Source organism: Ictidomys tridecemlineatus, chromosome 4 (assembly GCF_052094955.1).
Source record: "Ictidomys tridecemlineatus isolate mIctTri1 chromosome 4, mIctTri1.hap1, whole genome shotgun sequence".
Lineage (NCBI taxonomy): Eukaryota > Metazoa > Chordata > Mammalia > Rodentia > Sciuridae > Ictidomys > Ictidomys tridecemlineatus.
In genome coordinates, this window is record NC_135480.1 from 22,430,787 (window position 1) to 22,445,426 (window position 14,640).

General features: G+C 38.4%; 1 protein-coding gene across 2 annotated transcripts in view; it reads right to left on the reverse strand.

The window, feature by feature from the left end:
* The window catches only part of Hsd17b12 (hydroxysteroid 17-beta dehydrogenase 12), a 148,185-nt gene that overhangs the window by 22,954 nt on the left and 110,591 nt on the right, over positions 1–14,640 (reverse strand). For both annotated transcript variants that reach the window (XM_005330041.5, XM_078046203.1), the window contains one exon: positions 1,039–1,073. In XM_005330041.5, coding sequence (XP_005330098.2) covers positions 1,039–1,073 — 35 coding nt within the window. The remainder of the gene's footprint in view (positions 1–1,038; positions 1,074–14,640) is intronic.

Sequence of the window (14,640 nt, forward strand, 5' to 3'; positions counted from 1 at the left end):
GAGATCAGCAGCACACTCCTGCTGGCAGCCAATTGTAAGAGGCTTGAAAGTTTCAAAGGGAAATTTACAAAAATAAACTACAACACACAGAACAGTATATATAAAATGGATTTACAAAGAACTTTGCTGAGCAACAGTTTCTTAATTAGTCTCTGTAGATCCTCATCTCTAAGAGTTACATGAGTTAACACATATTAAATTGTCAATACAACACCTGACACATAGAGGTCCCCAAGAAACCTAATCCCCGCCAGGAGCCAGTGGTGGAACTCCTCAGCAGAAGTCAGTCCTCAGGTCCTTCCTTTCCAAAGCTGGGAGTTCTTTGGCTCTCTTCCAAACTCAGAACAGTTTGCAGAGGAAGGAGATTATGAGGCCCTAAATTCAGCAAATGATCAGACTGGTTCAAGGTTTTCTTTGGAGGCCCTGCCATCACTGAGGTTTTTCCAAGGGAGGAATAGAGCTTAAGTATAATTTTACACTTCATGTTACTTCAGCTGTAAAAGCTCTACCACATGGTCTTCCTTAAAAATGAAGCCATCCAGCACACCCTAGTGGTTCCCAATTCAAACTGGAACACAGATGAGACCAGTGGACCCTGATCTTAGGATCACTTCCTAACATGCCTGAGCTCCTCACACATCCATTCTCCTAGAAAGAAGTGGAGAACCAGAGGCATCTTGCTTCAAGAAACTACTGATGTGGGCTCTCAGGAGGAGCTTTAAGATGGCATTCCCAGGAATATCCCAGGAACTCCTCCCGCCCCCTCAGAATAGCAGGCAATTGAGTTAGTGATGGTGACTCAGGCTGGCTTTTTAATCCTGATCTAAAGGAACCACCACAACCCTGAGAGGGAAATAAAGAGTCGAGTGGGAAAGGCCTCCTCCAGTGACTCACACTCCACCGTGTGACTCGCCTGCCACTAAGACATGGAGGCTGGGCTCATTAGTCACTTTAATGAAATTTTCAAAGAAAGGATTCTCCCTATAAATAATAATGAGCTCCACATCCACAGTGTGTGTGAGAGAGCTTGTGACTCACCTTTCTACCATGCCAGGCAGCACCACTCGTGTCATCTGCAAAAAAGCAAACAAAACATGACGACCGAGGACACAGCAACAGCGTGAAGGACACCCACCCACACAAGAGAAGGGAATCACAAAGCCACTCAGCACTCAGACAGCAGCTTATTTTATATACTCTATATAATCTGGCTGTGTCAAGAGTGCATAAAAAGGGCAGCACATGAAATTACTAGAGGTGACACAGAATACTTTCAGTGAACTTGGCTAAAATTACTTGCCTGAAACACAATACTGGCCCAGGAGCTTCAAATAATACAGGATTTACAGTGAAATTGGTGGTTCCAGAAATGTATTCTCAGAAAAGGACATATGTTATCACAAGAAAGATCCTGCCTACCAAGATTACTGAAGCTTTCTAAACTCAAAAGCTCAATCTTCTGATTTAAAAAAAAAAAAAAAAAAAAAAGCTTTAGCAGAACGCTATAAAGTGTCATGTTGGCAAATATTAAGTGTATATTTCACTTAGTAATCATTTCTTTTGTTAGTCCCGCTAGCTGTAAAATTCATCCTTACAGAAAGTTAAGGTTATCTGTGGTCTCCAGTGGCCACCAATGAAAAGGTAACGTCTGCTTTCTTTGAGGACTTCATAACTGTGGCTAAATGCACATAATGATGAGAGGCTTCTTTTAAATTCTGTTTTGAGATGTTCTTAAGAAGAATAGTTCTGAAGACCAATGGGTTAGCCAAGATGACACTAGGGGTAAGAACTGAGGCTGGAATACAAATTCCTGACCCTGGGTAAGAGTCAAATTCTGGGCTGAGGTTGTGGCTCAGTGGTAGAGGGCTCGCCTAGCACACGAGAGGCACTGGGTTCATCCTCAGCACCACATTAAATATTTATTTACTTACTTATTTATTTATTTAATAAATAAATGTTTTGTGTCTGTCTGCAACTTGAGAAAATATTATTTTAAAAAAGAGACAATTTCTGTTTTGTAATACTAAAGTCAGAATGCATGCCAAAGTTTTAAACTTTCTGTCTTGAATATTACATGTTAATTAAAATGCACAGTATTTAGATGGGAAGGGAATCTTTTTGTCTAGAAGCACCCTACAAAAAGAAAGCACCACCCAGACTTCGCCCAGGTAAACTCTGCTTCATGGGCATCCAACCCAGACGTCAACCCTAGAGGTATCACATACTTTTCAGTGAAAATGCAAGTTCAATCTGGCACTGTGTCACAAAAGATGAATCATATACAGCCAATTTCAAAACAGAGGTATGTCCTCAAAGCACAAGGGAATCACTTCAACAGGGTGCATCTTTTGGCCCACATGAAAAAGGAGAAACCAAAGAACGAAAAGGCCTAAAACTTTCCTATTGCTCTTCTTACATACACGTCTACATTTTTTATACTAAAATGGCTAAAATGTGAACATGCTAAAAGGACGTAGGCCAGCTAACTTAGAGCTCAAGGTGAGAGCCATGTGCTAACAGTGGCAGAGCAATAAGATAAAAAGAGGCAGGTTTCCTGGTGACTGTGGAGCTACTATGACAAACCTTGATTACCTACCCAGCTTTGCATCGGAGACAGAAATTTCTGTTTTGTTTAAGCCACTACTGTATCTAAACCAATATTCTAATTAATCAGTTGACCATTTGTTTTGATAATGACTGATCAGTGTTCACATTTTAAGACCAAAAAAAAAAAAAAAAACTGTCCCCAAACCAGCTGTGCTGGCAGCCCAGACTCAACAGTTCAGAGTTTTTAAAACAATTCCACCTTTTCTCTTTTCTGGGTTTGCTTGACCCCATTCAAAATGTGCCGACTGGGCTTCAAACCAAACCTTATGGAACCAAGTCAGAGAAAGAGCTGATTTCCCAGCCTACCCTGTCAGCACAGCCAGCTGTTCTCCTCTTGGACTGAGTAAGAGCTCTTCAAATTGTTTACACATTTCCTAAGACTTGTCCTTTCTAGAAGCACATAGTAACTCCTCTGCAGTTAATGAATTGCTACTTAATGCAGGTGTGGTACCTGGTTAGAGCATAGTCCTAATCCCAGCCCTTGAACTAACTACTGCTGTTCCTTCTCTGCAATGTCCCATCTCAGTCAATGAAGGAAGTGTCTACACTACAGGTTACTATATTCTGAATCTCAAAAGAGGGAATGTGTATAATGGAATGAGCACAGAGAGAAGCACCTGAAGGGAATTGGTGTCCTTTATTGTCAGCCTGCACTACCCTTTTAGGAAGCAACACCACCAACTACCTGGTCCTACCTTCATACATGGGGCTCCCCAGATGGCCCAGAGCCAAAAACAATGGCACATTGTGAGGTTATCCAGTTCAGTTATTCACATAGAAGTTGCCGGCCAATTTTATTAATATTTTTAAATACCTTAGTTGGAATCTTCTTGGGGGTAGTTGAATTATCCTAGGATTAACTCATAACGATGACTGTACAACTCTAAATGTACTAAAAACCACTGAACTACATACACACTTGCATGTTTTATGGTATACAATTTAGTCCTCAATAAAACTGCTTATGAAATACCTCAATAATCATACAGATAAGAATTAAAGAACTGAAATTACATTTGATGTTACTTGCTGGGTTCCATGGTACATGCCTATAATCCCAGCAATACAGAAGGCTGAGGCAGAAGGATCACAAGTTCAAAGCCAGCCTCAGCAACTTAATGAGGACCTAAGAAACTTAGTGAGACCCTGTCTCAACATAGACAATAAAAAGGGCTGATAATGTAGCTTTGTGGTTAAGTGCCTCTAGGTTCAAACCCTTGTACCAAAAACCAACCACCACACCAACAACAACATCAAAAATTTGATGTTACTTTATCAAACCTAGGACATAAAAAGTCACTCAAAGTGTTCTATGCATATCAACTTATAGCCTGGAACAATGGAATAACACCATGTTATAGCCTCTCTCTTTCACAGTTTTCAGAGATTGAACCCAGGGCCTCTCACATTCCAGCCAAGTGCTTTACCACCAAGCCTTAGTCCTGTTATAGTCATTCATGGGTTCAGCTGAGGTCATATTATCACCCAGAACCACACTCGATGTTGAGGGCTCAGTATCTAATGTGAGAATAGATATATACATAAATCATTATGTGATGATTCTCCGAGTGGATAGAGGGCACTGATGCTTAGAAGGACCAGTTATGCCTGGGAAACAGGTAGAGCTTCACAGATTAAAACAAAGTTTACTAGACAGAAAAGAAATTCCAGTAGAAGGGATAGAGTGTAAAAAGACATACAACTTGTGAGAAAATAAAATATACGTTATAGAATTGATGGATTCTAAAAAGTTATCTACTGGATGAATGGATTAAACAGATAAAGAAATAAAGTATGTACATTTGTTAAATACGTCATGCAACTTACGTTTGCATAAAATATTATGAACAGCTTCTCACACTAGTAAAACAGATGTACATGAGGTATGTCAACAGCTGTGGGATATTTTTTGGTAAAGATAGATTATATGCATTCTTAACGGTATCTAAACACTTTTTTCTATTTTGCATATTTCACCAGAGGGCCATATGCTTAACTAATGTATAAAGAGGGCCCCCAAGTATTTTGTCCTGAGATCACCAGAGACAGAATGGGGAAGAGGACTGGTAATAAAAATGTCCTAACCTCTGTGTGTATGTGTGTACATGTCCATTGGTGTTAAGGAAACAAGACTTGTAAGTTGCTAAATAAAGTCTGGAAGGGGTAGATAGTGCCTATTTAGCTTTCCCATACAAAAGAGAAGAGAAGAAATGAGATTTATAGGCCAGCAATCAATCTGGAGGATGACCAGGAAAGTCCACAAGATCAGCTAATGGACAGACACTGGCCAGGAATCCTAGTACTATATGAATACTACTAAGTAGTCACAAAGTTTTGAAGTTCAACTCAGTTTTCTTCCTAGATACAAATTTATACATTTAAGAATAATAAAACCTTTAGTTGGAATATTGGGGAAATACAAATACATATATCAGGAACTATTTTTTCCCTTATACCATGTGCATGCCATATTAAATGACTCATTCCTGAATGGCAAAAATTGTCCAGAAAATGATCAGAGAAAATGAATTCCTATAAGATATAATCATGCTAGGCACAGTGGCACAAACCTGTAATCCCAGCAACTGAGGGAAGGAGGATTGCAAGTTCAAGGCCAGCCTCAGAAACTTAGCAAGGCCCAAAGCTACTTAGTGAGACCCTGACTCAAAATAAAAATAAAAAACAAAAAAAGGGCCAGGGATGTAGGTCAGTGGTAAAGTGACCAGTGTTCAATCCCTAGTACAAAAAACAACAATAACAACAACAACAACAAAAATCTTGCTTATAAAATTATTAGTAGCACGCTAAACATTAAATGCTTTCTTGATGGTTTATGTGTATGCACGTGATAAAATATATATTTTATACATATGAATTAGAACTCAAGAAGTTTTAATAGCGCAAGTTAGGAAGAAATAATGCTTTTGATGCTCACCTATTAAAGACCCAGAAATAGGAGCTGGGCTGTAGCTCAGTGGCACAGTGCTTGCCTAGCACTTGTGAGGCACTGAGTTCCATCCTTAGCATCACATACATAAATACAAACAAATATAACAAAGCGCCAGAAATACTTGTTGAATGCTTACTGGCCAAATGATTGATCATCAAAGACACACGTTCTCTTACGGAGAAGTTAAATTCTTCCTTATAGCTCATTAGCTTCCCTTTTAAAATTCTAAGTTCTTTCTCCTTGCAGGAAAATGGAACACTGTTTCCTTACCTGTCAAATAATAACACTGAAAAGACTGAAAAAAGTTAACTTGAAATCTGTATGCTTCATAAAACTAATGCCTTCATCTATTCTAAAACTATCTTTCTTTCTTTCTAATCAGATTGTCTTAATACATTCAATTTTAAGCCTTCTTTGATTGAGTATTTGTACACAAATCCTTCTTAATAGTCTATGCATAAGTGGAGATTTCTTTCACTATGTTCACATTAAATAAAAATTCTCTTTAACATAGAGTTTTACATAAGATATTTTAACTAAGATATTAGTAGTTTCATTTCACTTTGTATACATTGATTGGGACCTTAATATCTGGTTATTTATATCAATATACCAAGCATTTCCCTGAAATCTCACTATCTGAACTCCATTTCACAGATCATAAGCTGCTTGTGGAGTTAACTCAATATGCTAATTTTAGGCCATCTGCAGGTGATAATTGCTGTTCCAGGAAATTTCTGTTTCTCTTAACAATTTCTAAGATAAGGTTATTATAACTTGCAAGATCAGTGGTTAAGCATATTAGAAAAATAGTAGTAAACATGACTTCTATACTTGTTTCTTCCATGTTAACATTGTTTTCAAAATTGTACAGCAAGCAATTTTAATTCAATGCTTTCTGAAGTAGATTAAAGTTGTTGCGACAGTACTTCTATAACATTGAGAACTTCATATTCTTGCAGGAAAAACAAATGTTCCTGATTTATATACATAGTTTTAAATTTTCATTAATCCTCCCAACAACAAAAACCTAAAATCTAAAGGAGGAGAAGTCAGTATATGTTATATCACACTTAGATATCATACTTTGCATGTAAGTGGGTGTTAAAAGTATACAAATATACAAAGATAAATAAATGTCTTTATGTGAGCTAAATTTAGGATTCCTTGGGGGAAAGCACATATTTAATTTCAAGAGTGAAATATTAAGTGATATTTACTAGTACACCTATGTATATTCTAGCCAAGAAATAAAAAGTTCATTAGCTCATACAAAATCAAAATTGGTATTATCAGATCATTTAGTTGTGATATGTAACTCAAAAATTACACTGGCTAGCCACGATAATACTTGAAATGTTATATTAAAATGTAATATAGGGCTGAGGATGTGGCTCAAGCGGTAGCGCGCTCGCCTGGCATGTGTGCAGCCCGGGTTCGATCCTCAGCACCACATACCAACAAAGATGTGTCCGCCAAAAACTAAAAAATAAACATTAAAATTCTCTCTCTCTCTCTCTCTCTCTCTCTCTCTCTTTAAAAAAAATGTAATAACATCTGTGGATGGGATTATACAAGAATTATTTCCTTCTTAGTGTTCATGTATCTTCCTCATATTTTGACAACAATTCTGCATTGCTTTTCTAGTTAGATAAGCACTCATAATATTTAAAAAAACCCTCTAGTGTAAATAAAGTTTTTTCCCTTTTTTACTACTTTAACAACAGTAATCAATAATTTGTACAAGCCAATTAAAATTTTCCCACTTTTTAGTATGAAATTCCCACTCTTTAGTATCACAATGGATACAATACAAGTAAATTACTTTTGCATTCATGTAACTTCTGGTATTTGGTCATTTTTTAAAAAGAAAACACTATCACATCATGCTACAAAAGACAACCAAAGATTCAAATAATGAAAAGATTAAAGTTCAAGATGCTGTCATAAAATAAGAGAACATATGTTGTCACCTGTGTCACCATTATGTTGCAAGCAAGGAATAAAGTATAATAGTTTGCCTGACAAGGTTGGCTAATCATACACAAAACTGGGGCATCACAAACAGACACTCTGTCCACCTCTGCTTAAATTTAACAGGATTTGAATTCAAGCAACTGAAAATGAACCCACACGAACTAGAAGGAAACAATTTCTTAGATGCAAATACCTTACATAAGTTTTCAACTGAAATAGTTAATAATTTTTATGAATCATAGTTTAATTGTGAAAAGAACTAACAACGACATTACACAATGCCTGGTTTGGGAAAATTGGATGGCAACTCCACTGGAAGCCATACTAGAATGACAAGGCACACATTTCCTTTGGCAAACTGTATAATTTGAGCTCTGTGGTACTAAGAACACAACTTAATTAGAAATCCTTAGAATCTCACCTATATGGCTAACAGAATATTTACTGCACAGGGGGTGGAAAGTTTAATTAGATAAAGTTTTGAGTGCTTTGAGTTCTCCATGAATTATTTTATTTTCCTTTTTATTAATGTTTAAGTCTTTGTGGAAGACTTAATAGCAAAAAAAAAAAAGGCCTTTTTGCCATTCTACTTTACCTGAAGTTCTACCTCATGTCATATAAAATATTTTTTGTAATAAATCCTAGTTTGATCTACATTAAAATAATTAAATAAAAGAAAAGGAACTTTCCATAACAGAGGGCTACATACAATTAATAATGACTCTAAAGCCATAATTTATAATCCCTAAACAAAATAAGAATACATGTATTGCCATACTTTTATCTTTTCCAAGTTTAGTATACTAGTATATGCTAAGTGCTTCTACGTCTTAATTTTTTCCAAAGTAAGCTAACTTCCCAGAAGTGACAAACTTCACAAGGAGAATGATCCCTTAAGTTCTCAAAGAGATCTCTACCTTGTTATCCATACATAAGGCATTTCTCCTATGAACTAGCTTTGCTTTAAGCTAGAAAGAATCTCAGGACTAATCTACAATTACTTTTCATTTTTGAAAGATGACAATGTAGTTTGTCATATAATTTGGTAAATCCACCATTTTGTGGTTATGTCTGAAGTAGTCCATTTCTATGGGACCCTAAGGACTAAGTCCTTGGGGAAAAATTTAAAAATTTTAGGAGCCTAAAGATAGCTGGTTCCAAGATGAATTAAAAGACTTGGGGTATTAACTTGGGATACCTTCATTAAGGTATTCTAGGTATTCCCTTGGGTGGGGATCAGTGGTGAGGCTCAAACTCTTCTTTCCATGACTTATTAGTTTCTTAATGTTGTTAACTTAAATTCTTGGAGCAGGGTACTGGGATACATTCTTAGCAAAGTCCCTAAATTAAATAAAATTATACTGCTGAACAGATTCTCACAGATTTCCAAATTAATACGGGGCTCCCCCTACTGGTACTGTGTCACATGTCCGAGGGAAACCCATACCAAAAAAAAAGTGCTTCTGTGCTTTTCACCCATCTGTCCTTCACAGAGTTATCATCTCCTCCGTGGGCAGGGCATTAGGCACTTCTGGGTAAATGATACACAGTTAACACACAGTGGCACAGATGAAGTGAATCTGCATTTCAAAAGCTGCAAAGGATCTCTCATTCTGAGTACTGTGACTTCAGAGAATCCTAAGAATGAACAGAAGATGATCTGAATGTTTATGTCCCCCTAAAATTCATATGCTAAACTCTAAGGTCCAGTGGTGACGACATCATGAAGAAGTACTCTCATGATTTGGGATCAGTGCATTTACAAAGAGGCCTGAGGGAGCTTGTTTGCCACTTCTACCGTGAGGGCACAGCAAAAAAGCACCATCTTTGAGGAACAGGGGCTTCGTAGCCTCCAGAACTATAAGAAACAAATATTGGTTCTTTATAAGCAACCCTTCTCTAAGGTTTCTTTTCTTTTCTTTCTTTCTTTCTTTCTTTTTTTTTTTTTTGTTATAGCAGCCCAGTGGACAGAGACGGAAATGATTGATTAGTTAAAGTCATTCTAATCTATCAACTCCATTTAGGAAGTATTCAATCTGAGTACACTCTACACTTGGACTCACCTACAACAAGAAAACTCAAAACTCCAATGCCCCAAAGGCACAGACAAGTAACAGAAATGAGACAGGTAAGTCATTCAGTAGAGACTAGTGGGGACTGTAGTACCTGGAGAGTGCAGGCCCTAACTGCTTAGCATACTCAGGGGCTGCACAGCCCCAATCCCTTGTAAGTATGCAGCAATTGAGATCTGTGTTACCTGATTTTCAGACTGTTCCCAAGAGAAGACAGAAATCTCGGTGTGAGATTTCCTAATTTTGAAAACTGACCCAAACAAAACATATTGGTAGGCCATGTCCAGGCCACAGACCATTGGTTTGTAATCCCTAACCCAGAATCAGAAAGGGAGCTCACCTTCTTCTGCCCATTCAACTCTGACAGGTTCAAAGATTAGGAAATTCTCACAGTTGACTTCAGTGGAAATATCAATAGCTAATCCAGGTTCAACCTTCTAGTCTACATATAATCAATCAGTATGATCTGTATTCCCAAAGAATTCAACCTAGAATTTTTGGTTTTTATAATTCACTCGTTTATTCAAAAACCATCTGTTGGGGCTCGGGATGTAGCTCAGTGATAGAGCACATGCCCAGCGTATGCAGGTCCTGCCTTCAGACCCCAGTACCCAAACAAAACCAAACAAAAAGTCTGTTACATCTACCATATGTAAGGGATAAGATATGGCAGGAAACAAATGGGACATGCTATCGATTCTCATTGTGCTTCTAACTAACAGAGAGGCTCAACACTAAAAATGAAATGCTGAGTGAGCGGAAGGGAAGATATGTGGTGTGATATATGGAATTGCACTGAACCAGAGACCTAACCTAGGTATAGGCATCAGGAAGGCTCCCTGTCCACCTCCACCCCTAGCAAGATGTGCTTTCAAGTCCCTACTTTGGTTGAATATATAAAGGAAAAACTATTCATAATTATGCTCTGCTTGAAGGTCTGAGGATGTAGCTCAGTGGCAGGGCACTCACTTAGCATGCACAAGGCCCTGGGTTCCAGCCCCAGCATAAAAAAATAATAATAATAAAATAAATTACTGTGCTCTGTTTGAGATTCCTCATCCCCATTCCCCAATAAAGCAAATACCAAAACTCACTATAAAAAGTAATTTATAAACCTTATTTTGGGTTACACTCCCACTCATTTCCTTCTTTGCTCTAAAAAAAGTAATAAAGAAGTTTGGCTATGTCTCTCAAATAGAAAGGTAGTCTGGAAATTTCTTAAGGAGTACAGCTATAGGAAGACCTTGCCCTCGCTTCCACCTTATCAACCAAGCCCAGCAGCGGCTTCCAGCTCAAGGATCATCAGAAGGAAAGTTCCCCACCCACCCTTCACTGGGTGTTCTGGCTTGGATATGAGGTGTCTCCAAAGATCAGGTATGAGGCAATGCAAGAAGGTTTGGAGGAGAAATGATTGGGTTATAGTCTTAACTTAATCAGTGAACTAATCCCTAATTGGATTAACTGGGTGATGACTGGAGGCAGGTGGGGCATGGCAGGAAGAAGTGGCTCATTTGGGGAATGGCTATGGCATATATATTTTGTATCTGGAGAGTGAAGTCCTTCTTTCTGTTTCCTGATCACCATGTGAGCCGCTTCCCTCTGCCACACTCTTCGGCCGTGACATTCTACCTCACCTGGAGCCCTGAGGATGAAGTTGGCCTTCTATTGCCCAAGACCTCTGAAACTATGAGCCCTCAAATTTCTCTTCCTCCTCTGCAATTGTTCTGATAAGGTGTTTTACGTCACAGCAGCAAAAAAGCTGACTGAAACTGGGGCTGCAGGCAGTTCAGGTAATATTGTTTGGATGTTGCTCATTCGAAAGGCGTAAAGTATTGATGGTCCTGAGGTCCTAAAATTGTGATGAAAGCAATCAAACAACTGTAAAGCTGGGAGTAGGAAGGCAACCCCAAATTTGGCGGACTCGTTAGAACAAGCGATCTCAAGTCAGAAACAAATGGTACAAACAAAATCTGTTTTGTCTTTGGATTGATAGAGCTCAGTGTACAATGTGTTTGAAATTAGACCTATATTTGCCTGCCTCTGGAACTACAGCACCTCTCCCATTTTTTATGATTTATCCAATGGTAATCAATAGTAGATAAACAATTTCATTTGCAAATTCTCTAATATTATGGGATGGAAATCTCTCCAGGGATAAAACTGGAATATTTTAGAAGAGTATGGTTCAATATCCTGAGGTTTAGCTGTCTAAAAACTCCACCATTTATGGAGTGAATATCATTGCTCTTGATGAGAGACCAGATTTGCCTTAGATGTTAGTCCCAGAGCATCTGAAATCCTAAAGATAAAGCCCGACCTGGAGGACTTCTCTTCCAGTTTGAAATGAACTACCTGCCATACTGGTCACCTACACAGAGCTCCTACACCACTTAAGGAAGAAGAATAACACTGAACCTGTCCCTAAAGGATTTAAGAGCAAAGCTGGGAAGGGAAGCAACAAGGCTTCCAAGCATCTGAGGGAAGGGGAAGCCCTGTTAAGTAGGCCACTGAGAGGGGAGAAAGGAATAAACTCAAAATTATTGGGTAAGACTAAAAAGTGGAACAATCCGATGGAACTGGAGGGCTGTTTACAGTTACACGTTAGTGCTCTGCAGCCCCAACTATTCTGGTATTTCTTCTGCAATACCCCTGGACACATCACCATCACTTATCTAATGATAACCTGCAATTCACTTGATCTCAGGACAGTGTACTTTTCTCTTTCCTCTATTGGAATGTGGGACTTAAGAGGTATTTGTAATCACATGACCTGCTCACACAGGACAGGAGAATGTGAACCTGAAGGAAAGGTAAAGACAATTTGATCAGAGCTCTTGGCATGGCATAGACCTTGCAATAAATTGCTGGAGCCTTACTCAGCAAGACCTCCAAATTAGGGGCACAAACCCAAAGTCCCAGGACAAGCTGATTTCACCAGCCTCTCCTCAGACACTCCTCAGCCAGTCATCCCTACCATGTGGTTTGATGTGGAAATAAAACTTGGACCACTCTTGCTGGTAAGAAGAGGCTGTTTTCATTCTCCATCCCGCCCCCCTTCCCCGTGTCCAGCTACCATAAAACCTTCTAAGATTCTGTAGCCAGACCTCTTTTCACTGCCTTTTAAGTCACTCCAGGGCTCCAAAAGTCATTGCTACGAAAAATGTGGCCCTGACCTGGGCAACATAACACGGACAACTAAAGAATGATAGGAGCAATTCATCAAAATATCTTATAGAGCAAATCATAGTAGCATGAGAGCCCTAAACCTGGGAGCATCACACACAAAACTTCACCAAGGTGAATGCCTTAAATGCCATAAAATACCTATTGCCAGTCACTCCACCATTAGAATCAAGTCTCTGAACCACACGCTGGCTCACATCTTACCTTTACTTTATGATCTCCGTTCTGTGGAGCACAACACTCAAGTTCCTGCACGATCCTGTCCTAACTTAGTTTTCTCGACTTCTAGATTTTTTTTTATGGCTAATTAGACATTTTACATGCATTGATTCATTTAATTCTCATAAAATCCCATTTATAGATAATGCTTGCCTTCTAGTTTGCCACTACACTCCCACTGTTCCAGTCAAACCATCCTCATATCTGAATGACCACTAGTCAACTGTGCTGCAGAGGTGACACCACATCAACTCACACAGCACCATAAAAACATACTGACTTCCAAACTATCTTAATTCCATGAATCTCTGATTTCATAAACCAAGAATTCTGAATTTTTTCTCATTAAACGTGCACATCACAAAGGTACAGGAAAATTCAGATTCATACTAAAAATCAATCAAGGGCTGATTATTTGGCATAGTGAAGAAATATCTTAAATAGCAAACTCCCTTAGTGCTTCTAAAATGGGATTTAGTTTTCAATAAAGGCTTGCATACAAAAATTTTAAGCATATATCCATTCGTCGGCTGTTCCTGGCTCCCATCAATATGGCCCACAAGTGATTAAGAAACTAGAATCTGTCTTCACTACCTCATTTCATGAGAACAAGTGTACATCACAACGGGAAAAAAAGAGAAGGGAAGAGGAAGAATGAAGTTACTTCACACTGCTGTTGGGTTTGTGCTGTTTTACCCACAATGTCACTGCCACTGCCACCCCCTGCCCCCAGCACCATGTGGTCGCTGCTGCACGTGCTGATCTGGGTTCAGATGCTGCATGAGGGCACAGGCTGTGGCTGTGGTGCAGAGCAAGCTCACTAGTCCTCCCAGATTAAGGGCCTAACCTTGGCCTTTTATCATTAGTATTCTGTAGACTGCCAGCCAAAAATGCATGTTCTAGGAGACAGAGGAGGCCAGGGTTTTACACCGTAAGGCTGACTTCACAAGCACCCAAAGGCTTACGGGATCTGCAGTAAGAATCCTACATAGTTTATCTGACAGAGGAGTTACAATTATCAGAGAATAAATTTGCAGCTAGTATTAACAATTCTGTCAAATAAAATTTAAACACTTGAACACATTTTCTCATTAACTCAGTACAATATATTATGAAACATGTGTGCATTGTTTTAACACTCATTATTTTCAAACACTCGGCCAAATGTACCAGAAAAGATATATGAAAGTAACAGTACACATCAGTCATTTCAAAAGGCAAAATAACAAAGAACAGAATTACAGACTAGAAGTGATATTAATTTTGATCAAAAAACTTTTTTGCTTTCTTTTTTTTAAATATATTTTTTAGTTGTAAATGGATCTTTTGTTTTATTTATTTATGTGGTGCTGAGGATCGAACCCAGGGCCTCACACATGTGAGGCAAGTGCTTTACCACTGAGTCACAACTCCAGCCCCCCAAAAACTTTGCTTTCTTAAAAATATAAAATCATGATTATACATATTTACTAAAAAACCTTTATCAGCTCTGAGTGTAACAACAATCACATTTTACAATAACAACAATCACATTTTTAGATCACTTACTGTATAGTCTAGGCACTCTTCTAACAGTTTTATACACTTTACGTTATTTAATTCTCACAATTCTTTTTTTTTTTTAAGAGAGAG